At 38.4% G+C, this 15,803-nt stretch overlaps 1 protein-coding gene across 1 annotated transcript; it reads right to left on the bottom strand.

Annotated features, from left to right (window-relative positions):
• Positions 1–1,375: 1,375 nt before the first annotated feature.
• LOC133995907 (kelch-like protein 10) lies at positions 1,376–5,969 on the bottom strand. Its single transcript, XM_062435419.1, has 5 exons — positions 5,842–5,969; positions 4,239–4,722; positions 3,083–3,700; positions 2,497–2,646; positions 1,376–1,738 (listed from the first exon to the last, which is right to left on the bottom strand). The coding sequence occupies exons 2-5, from the start codon at positions 4,653–4,655 to the stop codon at positions 1,376–1,378; spliced, it is 1,548 nt and encodes a 515-aa protein (XP_062291403.1). The 5' UTR covers positions 4,656–4,722; positions 5,842–5,969.
• Positions 5,970–15,803: the final 9,834 nt, after the last annotated feature.

The following is a 15,803-nucleotide window of genomic DNA, read 5'->3' as shown; positions in this document are numbered from 1 at the left end:
GAATATTTTAAAACATTGGCATCAGATGTTGAAAAAGAAGAAATAATGTAATCTGGGATTTTACAGAATCATCTACACATAGAATACAACATTTTTGCAAATGTGAACTATTCAGAGATTATTTTCAAGTGATCCCAAATGTAGAGAACTGCACTTCCTCTGGCCAAAGCCAATAAAAACAGGACCACCTCTGGCTCCATGCATAACAGCTGGGTATTTCTTTTTTACATTTGCTGTGTAATGATTAAATAAAAAATATAAATTAAAAGGGCAATAAGTAGTCTAAAATCTAAATCTAAAATACAAGAAAGCATATACGCTTGATTCAAGACTAAAGTTTTCAGTTGTGTTTTTACATTTTTTTTTTACTATTAGCCTCGTCTTTCCTGCCAATTTAACCAATTTAAACATTTCTGTAAATGTTAAAATCATGAATAAACTCACAAAGCCTAAAAGCAGCCATCAATAAACAGAATTTTACTGCAGATGAGACTTTTTGATAAAGAGAAAGCACTTAGAAATATTCTCAGAGGAAGCCACTGAAACCAATGAGTGTTGTAAACAGTAAGTGACTAATTTATTTTACTTGCTCTTTTTCCATTTTAAATTGTAATACAGAAGCCAGAAATCTGAGTCCACTCCATCTGATCCCCTGCTTTGAGGGAGGGCATTTGTTTATTCCCCTCCCCTGATATAAAAACAGTCATAAAAACATGTACAGTATGTACACACTCATAGTATACATTCATATGCAGATGAACCCAAATACACAGACAACACACGGCACTCTTTGTCTCAAGGTGACTCTGCCCAAAAGTGAGCAACCAACGCTTTGTCTTTGAGATAAAGAGGAAGACAAAAAGAGACAGTAGAGAGGAGGGAAAGAGAGGAAGAGAGAGATTAAGAGAGAGAGGGAGAGAGACAGATAGAGGCGGGGAGTGCATGCGGCAAAACAGAGGACAGACTGAAGTCATTCAAGCTTTTCTTCCCCCTGAATAATCCCAGTTTTGTCCAAATTTAGTTGAAGGAGATTGTGGAACATGCAGTCCTTGACATCAGCACGAAAGTCATGTAACAGCACAGTATACACTAACTGAATCTTTCTGTCATTTTCCTGTTCATATCTCTCTCTTCAGGGCTTCCCTTTCCCTTATTTAACTCCTGAACACTGATTTTTGTCTCTCTGTCAGTCAGTGATGCAGAATTATGCGTATATCGTCTATATAAAGCTTACAATAGCCCACACAAACTCAAATTCATCATGGGAATAACAGCAGATTGATGCACAAAATGTTTTATTTCATTAGTTTATGTTACAGTCATGCCAGGGTGGATGGTAGCACAGGGCAGGACTGTACTAAAAGCTGTCTGGTCGTTAGATGGAGTCTCCTGAATCCACCGTGTCGTCCTCCAAATTGAGGAACGGCAGGTCATCACGATTAATAACATACTCGGCCATGTTGGGGAGTCCTGACACCACACAGCAGCTGAGAGCACTGCGGAAGATCTCCATGTCACAGGCCTCAAACCACTCATCAGTTGTAGCGTCGTAGTACTCTACATTATATGTGGTGGTGAAGCCATTGAAGCCCCCGATAGCAATGATTCGGTCGTCGACTACTTCAATGCCAAAGTTGCTGCGGGGGGTCACCATGGAGGCAACTGTGTTCCAGGTGTTGGTCCGGGGGTTGTAGGCCTCTGCACTGCGGAGACGGTTGTTTCCATCAAAGCCACCAACCTATGGGAGAAAAAGTAGAATGATGAGTCAAATGTTTAGAGTTGAAACCAATCACTCAACACTGCCCTCAAGATACTGAACAACAAAATGTTCCTGGTGGTTGCACCAACACCTGGCTGCCATCTGTGTTTGAGTATGTTGGTAAATGTGAGTGCTAATGGGTGAATGAGCAGCAGAAACATTGTAAAGTGCTTTGGCTAAAAGTGAAATATAAATGTAGCCATTTAATACTGAGTGATATTTTTGGCCATCCTAGTGGAGCAGCTCGGTTGGCGATGTTGGTCTATTGGTGGATTGCCATGAAATTCAGTACAGACATTCATGGTGCATAGATGATGTATCCTAATGACTTTGGTGACTGAGGTTTACATTTGTGGTTTTTGAGTAAGTTAGGTGTCACATAATCAGGTAAAAACTTCAATTTGTTGAATATTTTTGATTTATGTTTAGTGCTAATAAGCAAGTACTGTGTTTTTTCCCCTAAACATGTGTTTTCTTGTACATTTCTTTGAGGTACATTCCCATTTGTGCCATTAAATTACACATACTGTTATCAGACAAATCACAAATCAATTAAATTAATAGATGAAAAGTGTTAGAAAACACTTTTGGTCAGGATATACAGTATAATTCATAATTAAAAAGGTTAAAGTTGGCAGACCAATATGTCCGTCCAACCAGCTTAAAACTGTTGCTGATCAAATCCCTTCACACGTTTATGTGTTAAGTGAGTGTCAGCAGTGTTTCTTCAGACTTACTGCATAGACATGGTCTGCATACGCAATGACTCCAATTCCACTGCGCCGGATGTTCATGGGGGTGATCATTGTCCACTGATTGGTCTCTGGGCTGTAATATTCAGCTGTTGGCAGGCACTCAGTCCCGTTGAAACCACCACAAATGTAAACCTGGAGAGAAAACGAGAGACATTAACAAATTGCAATATGGCAATGCCACAGAAAATTGTATCACAATTACATAGTTTAAATTTATTTTTTCAGCTATAAAATGTCCTGCCCAGTACATCATGTATCTTGGTCACAATTATTTAACAACAAACACACACTTAGATTTAACTTTTGTTCCTTTAGTATGCATTCATTTAAAAAAAAATATTATCTGCTGATTTACTTTTATGATTTTTTTAACTCCCAAATATTGTGTCAACCTCAAAAATCCAATATCGATTAGGCTGTAGAAGCTTATACTGTATAGCATCATAGTAATATTTAGATTTTTGTGGCTTCAACCTGGTTTCTAGCCTATCTAGTTAGTTTTATGGTTTTCGAGGTCGATTGTTTCTCAGACAGGAGGGATCCCTAGCTGTTCTTTAGCTCCACCCACCCTGTCCTGGAGTGCTGTGCAGCTGGCGTCACTCCTATGCTCATGCATGGGTGCAATAAGACTCCATTGGTTGGTCTTGGGGTTGTAGCGCTCTGCAGTGCTGAGTCGTGCATGTCCGTCAAACCCTCCCATGGCATAGATGCAACCATTCAGCACAGTCACGCTCACATAGCAGCGGCGGAAGTACATGGGTGCCATTTCATGCCAGGTGTGTGTGGTCAGGTCAAACCTGCGCACACTGTTGAAATGCTCCACCCTGTCGAAGCCACCAACACAATAGACATACCCATCGAGGAAGATAGCCCCATGATAAGCGCGAGGACGCTCCAGATTGTTTGTCACGTTGATCCAACGGTCAGCACGGATGTCATATGCCTCAATGCCGTTGGTTGGGTCGCCACCACTCCAGCCTCCAATGGCCAAGAGGATGGAAGAAGGTAGGCGTGGACGGGCAGGTGGGTTGCAGAAACCAGACACAGCAGGTCTGTTTGTCATGATGTGACACATGATTTGAGTGGCATCTGCGACCATGGGCAGGCACTCACTGTTGCTCTTCACCAGTTCACTGGACATCACATTCATCTTGATGTAGTCTACACCCAACAGGGCCAGCCGGACCTTCGCAGGGACAAGAAGACAAAATCTGTGAATTTAACTTATTGGACTAGAGCTGTTCACTTAACTTGATGTTTAGCATTTATCACCATTTGAATGGACAGTTTATATCCTGGTTTCAGCCATTTATCCTGCAGACCAAAATCTTTAAAAAATATTGACAACTCAAATTTCATCTTTAAAGGACAAGACTGGAAGGCTATTTCTTATGTAATGCTTGCCAGAGATTAAGTTTAATTTATCATTGATTTTTTAATAAAAAGATCATAAGAATGGATAACAAGAACAGAATGGACACGACCACCCTTGTCTCTACATAATATACTTATGCATTATTTTGCTTTACATTTGAAGAGGCAAGAACAGTGTTTACTGCCTGGATTCAGTGTGTTCTAGTCTTGAGTTTGAATCAAATTTCCGGCCTTAAATTAATCTCATCTGGAACTAGACTCAACTTAAACTTGAAAAAAGAGGTTTTACAACATTGCACATCTAACCTTGAACATAATGACAGGACAGTGGTTGTCCATCTTTCACTTACCTTGGGCAAGAGCACAGTGATGTGTCCTCCTCGTTCTTCAGGTGCGTGGGCGATCCAGTAAAGGACGGCCTCGTACACAGCGCTCTCATTTTTCACACTGAGGTCGTCTCTCTCAATGATGTTAGTGAGCTCCTGCACTGTGAGCTGCAAGAACTCATCAGAGGAAACAACGTCTTCAAAGTGATCCATGATATAGCGGTAGGCCTTGCGCTGCAGATCAAAGGGGTAGAAGAATTTTGAGAACTGCCAGATGGCGATGCAGTTCTTCGGGCAGAGCTGCTCCCCCAGGAAGGTGCAGCAGGTTTGTACAATCGCCATTATATTGAGCTGATCAGCTGCCAGCAGCAGTTCCTGTGCGTTCTCCTCTGTCACAGAAACATAGCCTATGTATGCAAACTCAATGATGAGCTGCATCATGTAAGGAGACACGCCAGGTATGGAGAAGACCTTTTTTTCTGGGGTCGACCAGCGTCTGAAGAGGGCTCTGAGATTCAGCACATAGAGACACAGCACAGGATTAAAAATAAATGTTATTCAGCATTTCTTGTCACCTTCACATTGAGCAATCATATAAAGGTCATGATATACTCCTTAAAACAGTTTTTACAAAGTGGAAGGAAAGATTCTGACAGAACATTTACAGTGAAAAATGAGATACAAGTTTCTGAATGTACATGAAACTCGTTAACTGATGAGCTAATCCTGTGTTCCTTTGGCACTAATTACTATCTGCTGGATATATTGTCGGTCTTGATGAGCCTTCCAATATGTCACCAAAGTCATAATCAATTTAATGAATTGAACTGACATCTGGAATGAAAAAATATTGTTTTTTCTTTTTTGTGTATCAATCTTTGGAAGATATGGCTACACATTATCTTGACTATCACTAAGTCCAGGATTGTTATCAGACTATTATAATAGTCAAATAAAAAAAGGTATAACATTGTTTAGATTTTTATGTATATTGAACATTACTACCATACTACAGCGCGTATTGATTGTAATACTTTATGATAAACTTTGTATTCAATTAGTATACAATAAATCAACATTCTTAACAGTTGAGTAATATGTGCAGTCAAAATGAAACTTACAGCTTCAAACATACATATTTTAGTTTTAGTTTTCTGCGATTGTTCTGGGGCTGTCAAACCACCATTAAAGTTGATTTTCTCATGATATTTAAAAAACAATATAACACACTTAATGATCAAGTCACATTAAAACTACCAAAAGTATCATAACATGGAAACTTTTTTTCAACAGACTGACAGCAAAAACCTTCACCTCAATCAATGTCTGTGACTACTGCTGAGTATGTGCACACTAAAAAGGAAACTTGCACCTTTGGTAAATGTTTGAAACAGTACTAATCATCCTTTAAAATATATTTTTATTATCTGTCCTGCTTTACAAAACTCTGTGAAACACCTGTTTCATCGCAAAGGCTTGGCAAATCAATTTAAGCCATTCCTGGTTGTGATTGTGTTGTTTCCTGCCTTCATGTCAGTAACTGTTCTCAATTTGCTGTTGTTATTTAGGGAGAAACTTATGATATAAATTCATAAGCTTCCCCCTTGATGTCAGCTAACCAACTCACCCAAAGTAGGGGCTGCAGTTACAGAGGATGATCCTGTGGATTTGAAATTCAACATCCTCAACTTTGATGACTGCGTCACAAAACTCTCCTGTCAGACGGAGTTCATTATACACTGAGCTCGAGCTGTGTGAAATTCCGCCTTCGTCACTCATCTTGATTATATTTTTTTATATGAAAACTTTTTCTCTACTTTTTTTGGCTGTTGGTTCCCCTCAACAGGTTAGTTCAGTGAAGTGAGAACTGTGAACTGACTCACACATTATGTCGGGATTCTAGAATGGATCCTGATTACATCATAAACACACAGTTTAACCTATAGCCGGTACACTATAGTTTCATTAGGTTTCATACATTTTCTTGTTAAAATTTTGTTTGTATTCAATACACATATTTTAAAAAAGTTAAAACAGCCCTTTTCTATATTCTATTAGGAATATAATAAGCTATATTACAGAATGAATGAATTCATATTCAGTTGTTTTATCTTAAAGGACAGGTTCACAATTGTTCAAGTATGTCTTAAAACAACAGTCAGGTGTCCATTTGAACACTGAAATAGGTTTTTCTTGCTGTAATCATTCCTCCTGTTTATATTAGCTGTTAAAAGATCCTCTTAAAATGTGCTTTCAATGTAAGTGATGGGGGCCTAAATCCACAGCATGTCCACATAGTCATTTGTGCAAAAAGTATATTTAAAAGTTCATCTGATACGTTTATGAGGCTTCAGCAGTCTTAGTTAGTCAAATTGATGATTGGTGTTTTAAGACAGACTTGAAAAATAGTGAAGTCCTATTATGGCTCCCAGTTTGCCCCAGTACAGAGGTCCACCGGTAAGATAAAGAACTCAGTAATCGTATAACAAATTTATGTAACAACAGAGCAGGGAGAGGATGTCACAAAATGTCACTGTAATATAAATTACTTCATATTCTTTCCACTTGTAGCTTCCTGCACATGCAGCCAATCTACAATTATATGGATCCAGTTTTAAGTGTATTTTTTTAAGTGGACCTCAAAGTTTACTCACATAAAACTCAAAATTTGCTCATTTAAATTGTTATCAACGTTTCACTAGATTCAACCAAAGAATACATTGTTTGGTTCACCCAAAAAAATCTTAGACAGGTCAGAATTCAAACTCGATATTTTAATGAAATAAAGGTTAAGACTCTTCTCATTTAACCACCCGTATCATTAAACCATTTACCAGGGAACTTCAGACAACTTGCAGCCTTTTGGTCAAATGTAATAATTCCTGTCATGGCATTGAAATATACTGTGTATTAAATCATCAACAGTGTCAAAAGTCTACACTAGCCTCAGGAAGAATATATCAGTGATGATGAAGGAAACACAATCGGAGTCAGACAGGAAAAACAAAAATCCCACAAATAATCTAACTGTAACACTTAAAGGTACACACAATGTGCATATTTATGTTGTAGTTATTTCAGTGAAGAGTGAGACCATTATTGAGAATGATCTTTAAGTTACAGAAGGGCTTGAGTGTGTGATTTTAAGTGTCTTTGCTCATTTTTCCACAAGTCCAGTAAACCATCAGTAAAAACAGTCTTTTGCTAGATGAGTTCTTGTGCATGCAGGGTCTGCTCCATCTCACTAGAGTGAGTTAAATATGGACCAGAGCTGTCGAGCAGCAAATATGAGATATAAGCATCCTCTCTGGTTCAGCTCCTAATGGAAGTAGGAACATGATCTTAAGTCATGACTTGGAAGGGTAGTATTTCACTATAGAAAGAATATCCAAACTAATGGCATACAGGAGATTTACTAAATGACACCTCACAGTGCAACATTGAATTCCTTTTTGTTCAGTTTTTGTTGAAACTGCTTTTCATTTAACACAATGGTCATTTTTGCAGGCTGCATTTTATAATATTTGTTGATACGTCACTGTCAAAAGATGGAATCAATTTATTCCATTTCATTTGATGCCCAATAAAGATTATTCAAGGTAACTCACTTGTACCATACCTTGATCAAATTCTTACTCATGAATTATTTTTGTTTGCTTGTTTGTTTTTCCTAATTTTTGAGAGAGATAGCTTTTTGAATTTACAATGGGGAGTATTAATTGGTAAAATAAAATATGACAGTTGCTGTGATGCAAAGTAGTAATATGTAAAATGCAGACAGTTTAGCCCTCCTCAGCACCATGGTAAAAATAAGGAAAAAGCAAAAGGAAAAGTGGAACAATAAGGATACAGTAAGTAATATCTGGTACACGAATCACATCAGGTTGTTCACTAACGGTAATTGAATGTTCACTAAATTAGTTTTTCAGCTTGAAGAGAACCTTAAATAAGTTAATATCCACCTGGAATCTTAATAAAACCCAATTCCATCAGAATTAAACACAAACTAACATTTACAGATCCCCACTTGGTTCTTTAATTGTTGGTTGTTGTAATGACAGTTGTTGGAGTTGGAGTTGTCACTTGAGGCCAAATGTGAATGGTTGTTAAATCTCCTGGGAAGGGATGATAGGACCACATTGTGGGTGGGTGATGAGTAGTGTGGTAGGCCTGTGATGTTAATAGCCTCCTCCACTCCCCTTTCAAACAAGCTGTCCTCTGTTTCAAAAATATGCACATTATTGTTCTCTAAAGAGTGTCCCTTATCTGTCTTGACCTGCAGAGTTGGCCCTCCTGTGTTGAGCCATGCGTTTGCTTAATAATTGTTTGGTTTCCCCGATATACAAATCTGTGCGTCCCTCTCTGCATTGAACCGCATTCATTAATTACACTTAACCCTAACATACCATTAACCCCTGACCATTCAAAGTATCCCCTCATAATTAGTGTCTGTGCCAGTCTTTGAACCACAAATCAAATTTTCATTCATAAATCCCTCATCATTAATCCTCAATTAATCTTTCAGTGAGCAGAGATAGTGTATTCTTTAGGATTTATACAATTTGTTTATGGAGAAAAAACCTTCACAATCACACATATGGTGGTCGTATGTTGCATCAAACATAAAAGTCCTCCAAGTTAAACGACCAAATAGGTTGTTTAATGGTGCACTCCAGCATGACCCATTGGAGCATTTTCTAATCAGTAGTATCAGTAACAATCAACAGGACAACCTCATTTGTATGTTTACAAATCACTGTCAAAAGATATTTATGTGTTATGGTGTGTTATGGTTTTCCCAGACAAATATACATATACGGGGCTGGAACAGTGACAGTTAAATTTTGGCTCTGAAACATGGAAACATTGAAACACAAGGTACAAGGTTGAAACAAAAGTTGTATTGGCACTGAAACAAAGACTGGCACAAGGATTGGAAAGAAGGTTTTTCACTGAAACTGAAAAACAAACCAGTGACAACCAGTGACACTGGAAAAAAAAACTGACTGCATAAAAAAAAATGTCACTGAAAAAAGACAGAGATGAGGAAAAAAACTACACATTGACATTGAAAAACAGATCATGAAATATCTAAATACAATAAGATTGTAAGATCGTAATCTTTTAATGCCCCTGTTTTTCAGTGCCAATACTTGTTTCACTGCCAGTACAACTTTTTCCAGTACAAGTGTTTCAATGCCAATGTTTTGTTTTCTAGTTCAGGTTTTGTTTTCAACGCCAAATTTTATTCTCAATGCCAAAACTGAACGGTGACTGCTCTGGCCCCACACACATGCACATAGTCTCAATGTGCACACACATGTACAAGCATCTACACCATACAGTATGTGGATTCATGCAGGGCGGGATTCATGTACAAAGCGATACACACTTTCACAGAGGTTAACACACTTTCATCACCCAAAAATCTGCGCTCACTCCCTGGTGTTACAATGCTGCCTTCCTCAAGGGCAAACACAGCACGTAGCTTGAGATCTAATTAGCTAGCTAGCCTTTGGTTGAGTGAGTAAGGACCCCATCCAAAAGAAATTTGAGCTCTGTTCACAACAGTTCTCCCTGATAAAAAGGAAATGTGTGCGGCAGTGAACAGTAGGAGAAAGCAGTGTGCTGATGAATGGCTGCTAAATACAGCGCCTTCTGAAAAGGCGTTCATAAAAACAAAGAGGCAGCGGAGAAGAATGACTGTAATCAAGCAGATTTCATCAAATGACTTGAACTTATTTATTGAGGTCTTTGTGCTTGTTTTCAAATCACTGGCCTGCTAATGTGGGTTTTTTTTTGTTCTTTTGTTGGCATTTTTTGACATAGACAGGGAATGGGAGATGAGTATGACATGCAACAGAGGTCACTGGCTGGAAGTGAGCCAGGGACAATGCGGTTACTGTATATGGCATGCGCAGTAACCATTCCGCTACTAGGGCGCTCTGCTAATCCGTCTTGAAGGCAAAACAACTCAGGAGCGAGATGTTAAAATGTTCAGACACACAGCGTGAGGTGCATATTTAAACAGGAAATATTTTTTCCACTGCCCCAAAACAAGAAAACATTGACTATAAATAGCTGTGTGAGACTGATAAAGTTGTTGGACAATATCAAAGACAGAAAAGGGGCTTTAACATGTGCTGCGATTTAGATTTTGGAATAAAAAAACCAAACAAACTCATAACTGCAGTTTATGGCATTTTCAACATATAAATAAAGATAGTTATGTAGCAGCTAGCGTGTGACAGGCTCAATTCAAACTATCATTGATGTTACTGTAGCGTTTGGACACATGATGCATTTTCACCCGTTGGATTTCTGAAGTATGCTGCTTTTCTCATCTTTCATTTGTGAAAATGTTAATGCTGAAGTAAGTTACAGGTCACTGTAAGAAATACTGAGGTCAAGCAACCCCTCACTTCTACAGATAATCTCTGATAATTTGGATATTTTCCCCATGTTTCATTAATTTGGCTTGTTTTTATTCATTTAACAGCTGTATGACCCCGGGTTGCCCTAAAGGAAGGTCTAAAAACTGTTTTAAAGAGCCTTTTCTTTTTTGCCAAATTGTTGCATTTAGTAATTTGTTTTTCTTTGACTGAAATACCTAAATGTGAAAGCACCAACCTGAAAGAACATTGGTATCAGTCTTTAAATATCCCCCTCCACTCAAAAATGTGTTTTGCTTGTTCATAGTTCAGTTGGATGTTTGAGCTTCACTGTGCAGAATGATGTATGTGCAGAGTTTGACACTAGAAGACTGTTTTCACATTCATCCGCTCAAGGGGGAAAGTTTCTCTGTGCTCGGAAATTGGAAATCTGAGTTTAAGGAGCGGGCCTACGAGCAGGATTTGTGATGTGGAAACCTAAAGCCTTCAGTGCACATACTGTACACTGAGAATGGACTTTTCAGTGAAGTACAAGACAACTTGTGTCTCGCAGTTTAACTTTTGAAGTGAATATTTGCATATTAATAGATTCTGGATTTTTCAATTAGAGAGAACGAGGAGATGTTGCTTTGAGGATTTTAATGAGGTAACTGGACTTTTTGTGGAACCATATCAGACTCATATATGATTATTCCAAGTCCCAAGTATTTTTACTTTCATACAGCAAAGTATCTATGACCTGGACTCTGATTTTCATACAGTCTCAACATATGACTAAATGCTTTTTTTGCCAGATCATACATAAAGATCTGTAACAATCGAACAAACAAGTATACAATCAAGTATACATTTTGTCACACATTTTAGCAAACAGCTAAGAGGTCAGGCAGATCTTTCTCTCTAATTGGGATATCTTTAGGAGCGACCCCTTCCTAATGAAGATTTTCCAACATCCTCCCACCTTCTGCTACAAGTGAGCCCCCTCCATAAAGACACAGTTATCTTCCAGTTAGGAGGGAAGGCCACTGGCTCAAGAGACCTATTGGGACTTTCAAATGCATGGAAACTGCTCATAATAACTGCTCGAACATTAGACTTAGATTTTAAACTTTTTAGACTTTAAACTTTCTTGAGAGATTCCTTTCCATAGCATTGTACATACAAGCCTACACTTAATAAACAATACAACAATGATAACAACATAAGATGACAGACAGCAATACACACTCAGGCCTGTTCAGTGAGGATTGATGTTTAAAGCAGTTATGACTGCGGGAATCAGGCCTTTCCCAAAGCAAGCCCTTCTGCACCTCAATGCTTTGTACCAGTGCCCAGATGGCATTAGAGTAAAATTGTGATTGAGTGGGTGTGTGATGTCCTGTGCTATTGAGATCACAATGCGTGGAATGGCTTTATTGTTTAGTTCTGAGAGGTTGGGTGCGGGGAGACCAATTATCCTAGGAGTGTTGGTTATGCATGTGAGTTTGGTGTGGTAGGTGACGGATGATATGTCAAAGAATCAGGTAAAGATTATGCAACAGAAAAAATGTGTAAATCTCAAGACAATCGTAACTCCACATGTTGTGTACCACTTCACCAGGACATGTGAATGCTTTCACACAGGGTGAACTGAGAGGCGTTTGAATGGTAGAGAGGCAGAACACACATATGCCATAAAAAAACAATAATTACTCTATCCTATGGTACGCCGCTTCCATAATTGTCATAACGGCAATGACAGTCTTTTGAAAGTGGACGTTATTGAGTTTGTGGAGCAATCAATCAGAGGTGGCGACTGTCTTAATAAATTACTTCAGAGAGCGACTGATTGGACTTATTTAATTTAATGCTTTGGTGTATCCAGATCTTAATGAGGAATAGATTTCTTACTTTTTTGTATACTGGCCTCCTCCTTTCATTGTTGTTGGTGTTATTGAGGTTTATTTTTTTCATTGTTAACTTCTATTTCATGTAGCCTACTTGTGGTATTATTATTGTGTGATATGCTGGTATAATTTAGCCTCCTGGTCGCGAATTCTCTGTATAAAGCATCATGATATTCAACTCAGGTTGACCCCTCTCTTCTCTTCTGAGGGAGACACAGTCTGAGTTGAAACTAGTCAGCATTCTCCTTTAGGTAATTTTTTTTTTTTTTACCTCTGATATGCCCTAACCAATAAAAGCATTTTAACTACACCATGGCTCAGTGTGAGTGTGTCTATATCTTGCAACATGTCTGGAGGGGTTCTTTAAATTTTAAAAATAAACTATGATTCAGGTCTCCAAATTTGCAGAAGAAAATGCCAAAGATTTTAACTCTGTTTCCTGAATGGTAGCTACAGTACAGTAATGATTATCTTCTTGGAATTTGGTTTTGGCGACTTATAGGATCAGAGAAGTTCAGTCTGTCCTGTTGAAGTCTTTTCTGTTCAACAGCAGATTATGGAAATACAGCTTAGTTATTCTACTTTAACACCTCCCAGTGCAAAAGGATATAGATAGAGATGGTGGACTATTTAGGCAGTGATGTACATTTTGTTGTGTGTTTGAAGTATTACTGTATTGGGACAGTTGATAGGCAATATACTGTATCTATAGAGAAAAATGATTTGGTTGGAAATATTTTACAATGGGGATGGACAGTGAAATATGTGAAAAATAAGATGAAGGGTTTTTCTGCTTAGGTTTATCTATCCTTCACCTTTAGTATCTTATAAAATGACAAAATTGTTCATTGCTTTTTTAAGTGAAAAGATTTTTAGTTTTCATAGCAGATTATTTAAAAGATAATATTTACAGAGATCACCTAATGTTATGTGCATGCACTATCTGCCTTCAACAAAAATGTCACCATAAATTTTATTCATTGCAATAAAAAGGAAATAAAGTCATATTCATCACTCATGGCTCTGTCTCCTCTTTCTCTCTCTCTCTCATAAAAAATATGTTGTATGTGAGGTTAAGCAAGCATATCCGTGATTACCGTAACTGGAAATTTGACGAAACAATTGTCTGAATATCTCTCAGTCATTATGTTGAAATGTGACAGAGTGTTAATACTCAGAGATTTTAACATTCATGAGAGAGAGAGAAAGAAACAAAGAAACTAGAGTCACAAAGTGTGAGAAGAACAGAGATATGACTGGACACTAATGAAGATGTATGTTGCCAATACACGTGTGTGTGTGTGTGTGTGTGTGTGTGTGTGTGTGTGTGTGTGTGTGTGTGTGTGTGTGTGTGTGTGTGTGTGTGCGTGTGCGTGTGCATGTGTGTGTAACGACTTGAGAGAATGAACTTCATTGGGATCTAAATTGGCTCTAAAATAGCTTGATAAATGTGAGTAGAAAAAAAATAAATTACACTTGTCAGTTACAATTTATTCAAACGCTAAAGCCACTATTGCTCTATCATCCATGTCATGTCTATGAATCTACCTGCCATTACCATATCCTACTGATTTATAAATCATCCCCTGCTGACTTTTTTTCTGGATCACTTTGCTGTATTATAGTTTTATAGTGCATTTACAGTAAATGGGAAACACAATGTGGATTAATACAGATTCTTATGTACTGTAGTACAGCAAACTCGCACTTCCATTCCAACCTGACCTGCCTGTTATAAACATTTAGAGTGACATTAACAAAAAAGCTGTCATAGCATCTGACCTTTCTGCAAGGAACTGCCTGCAGCAAGACTCAACTCTTGATGTCTGCAGCAAAGTCAAATTTAAACAGAAACACAGATGAGGACAAATATGAAGACGCATATCAGGATTATTGCTCTTCCATTTTCTGTAAACAGAGGATTCAAATGGCAACTGTTACCCAGTAAATCCAGAAATTCTAACTTCATTAAACAATGGTGCTGACTATATCAACAAGTTCTCCAAATTAAATGTCCAAATACATTGTTTGACCATGCACTCCAAATTTACACAAAGGAGCGTCTTCCAATCTTCTGCTGGCACAAGCTGGATGACTTCCAGCATGCTCCTCCTTCACTTGAATGAGGATGAATTATTTTAGTCTTGCTGCTCTTTTAGACTGTCCAAATGTAATTGGACTGACCTGTTAACCCAGACAGATGGCCGCCCACCTAGAGCCCGGTTCTGATTGAGGTTTCTTCCCATTAAAAGGGAGTCTTTCCTCACCACTGTCGCCAAGTGCTTGCTCATGGGGGAATGCTGGGTCTCTGTAAATTAAAGAGTACAGTCTAGACCTGCTCTATTAAAAAGTGCCCTGAGATAATGTGTGTTGTGATTAGGCACCATATAAATGAAATTGACTTGACTCAGTGGATCAAATTTTGATAGTAAAACTAGTCATTTTGTGGGGGTTGTGACGATAAGAAAAATGTATTCACTGTTTTACAGCTGCTCCTTTTCCAATAATTGTATATAGGAAAAAAACGTTTTTGCCAGTGTGCATCATGTGAAAGATCTGGACGTTGTAATTACATGGTTTGGCCACTATGTAAAATTGGCTTGACAACCCAATGCTCTTCTTGGGGGCTTGCTCTGAATCCATTATTTACAATGACACATCTACTTCCTCCATATGGTGACTTCATGAGAATGAGAAAAAGAAATTAAATCTGACTGTTATGTAGCTTCCAGCTGGCAGGAAGTCTACAGTCTAACCCTAACCCTAACGGGGTCTGTCTGAAACCCCAGTGTTTCAGACAGAGGCTGAACTGAGGGGCTGCATGAAGGGCCAGTATAAGATAAATACAAAGTTTTTATGTATTTATTTTACTGCAAATCATACAGAAACATTCCAGTAGAGCTCCAGAATAAAAATATAGACCCGTTTGCATGATTCGTCTCCTTTAAATTTTTTGTCTCTCTGATATTCATCTTTCTTTTAGTGAGCAACATGATATAATTAAAATGCTTATACTGACCATGGGGATGACCCACCTGTTTCCCTGACCAAGAGCACCATATTGCCAAAATATGTACTGCCTGTAAGAAGTGTAATGGTATTCCCGGTTGTCATCCCCTGGCTCCCTTGCCTGTCCGACTACCAAAACATCATCCGTGTACTGCCTGTAAATGTGCAAATTGCCTTCATCAAGGCAGTACAGGGAGAAGCGTGGGAGTTTGGAAGTGCAGTTTGCAGGGTCCTGGCTGCAGCACAGCTTCTCTCCCTCCGTTGGCATGTTTCCACATGTGCACCATGGTACTCCAGGTAGG

Source organism: Scomber scombrus, chromosome 16 (assembly GCF_963691925.1).
Source record: "Scomber scombrus chromosome 16, fScoSco1.1, whole genome shotgun sequence".
NCBI classification, from domain to species: domain Eukaryota; kingdom Metazoa; phylum Chordata; class Actinopteri; order Scombriformes; family Scombridae; genus Scomber; species Scomber scombrus.
Note: the sequence above shows the minus strand (reverse complement) of the source record. Positions and strands in the feature narration are given on the sequence as shown.

What these genes read in the sequence shown, in the direction of transcription:
- LOC133995907 (XM_062435419.1), bottom strand. Translation starts at nt 4,655, where the DNA reads ATGATGCAGCTCATCATTGAGTTTGCATACATAGGCTATGTTTCTGTG. An exon ending in TCACTGTGCTCTTGCCCAAG is followed by an intron (nt 3,701 to 4,238) that starts GTAAGTGAAAGA and finishes GTCCCTGCGAAG; the next exon opens with GTCCGGCTGGCCCTGTTGGG. An exon ending in GCACAGCACTCCAGGACAGG is followed by an intron (nt 2,647 to 3,082) that starts GTGGGTGGAGCT and finishes TTTTCTCTCCAG; the next exon opens with GTTTACATTTGTGGTGGTTT.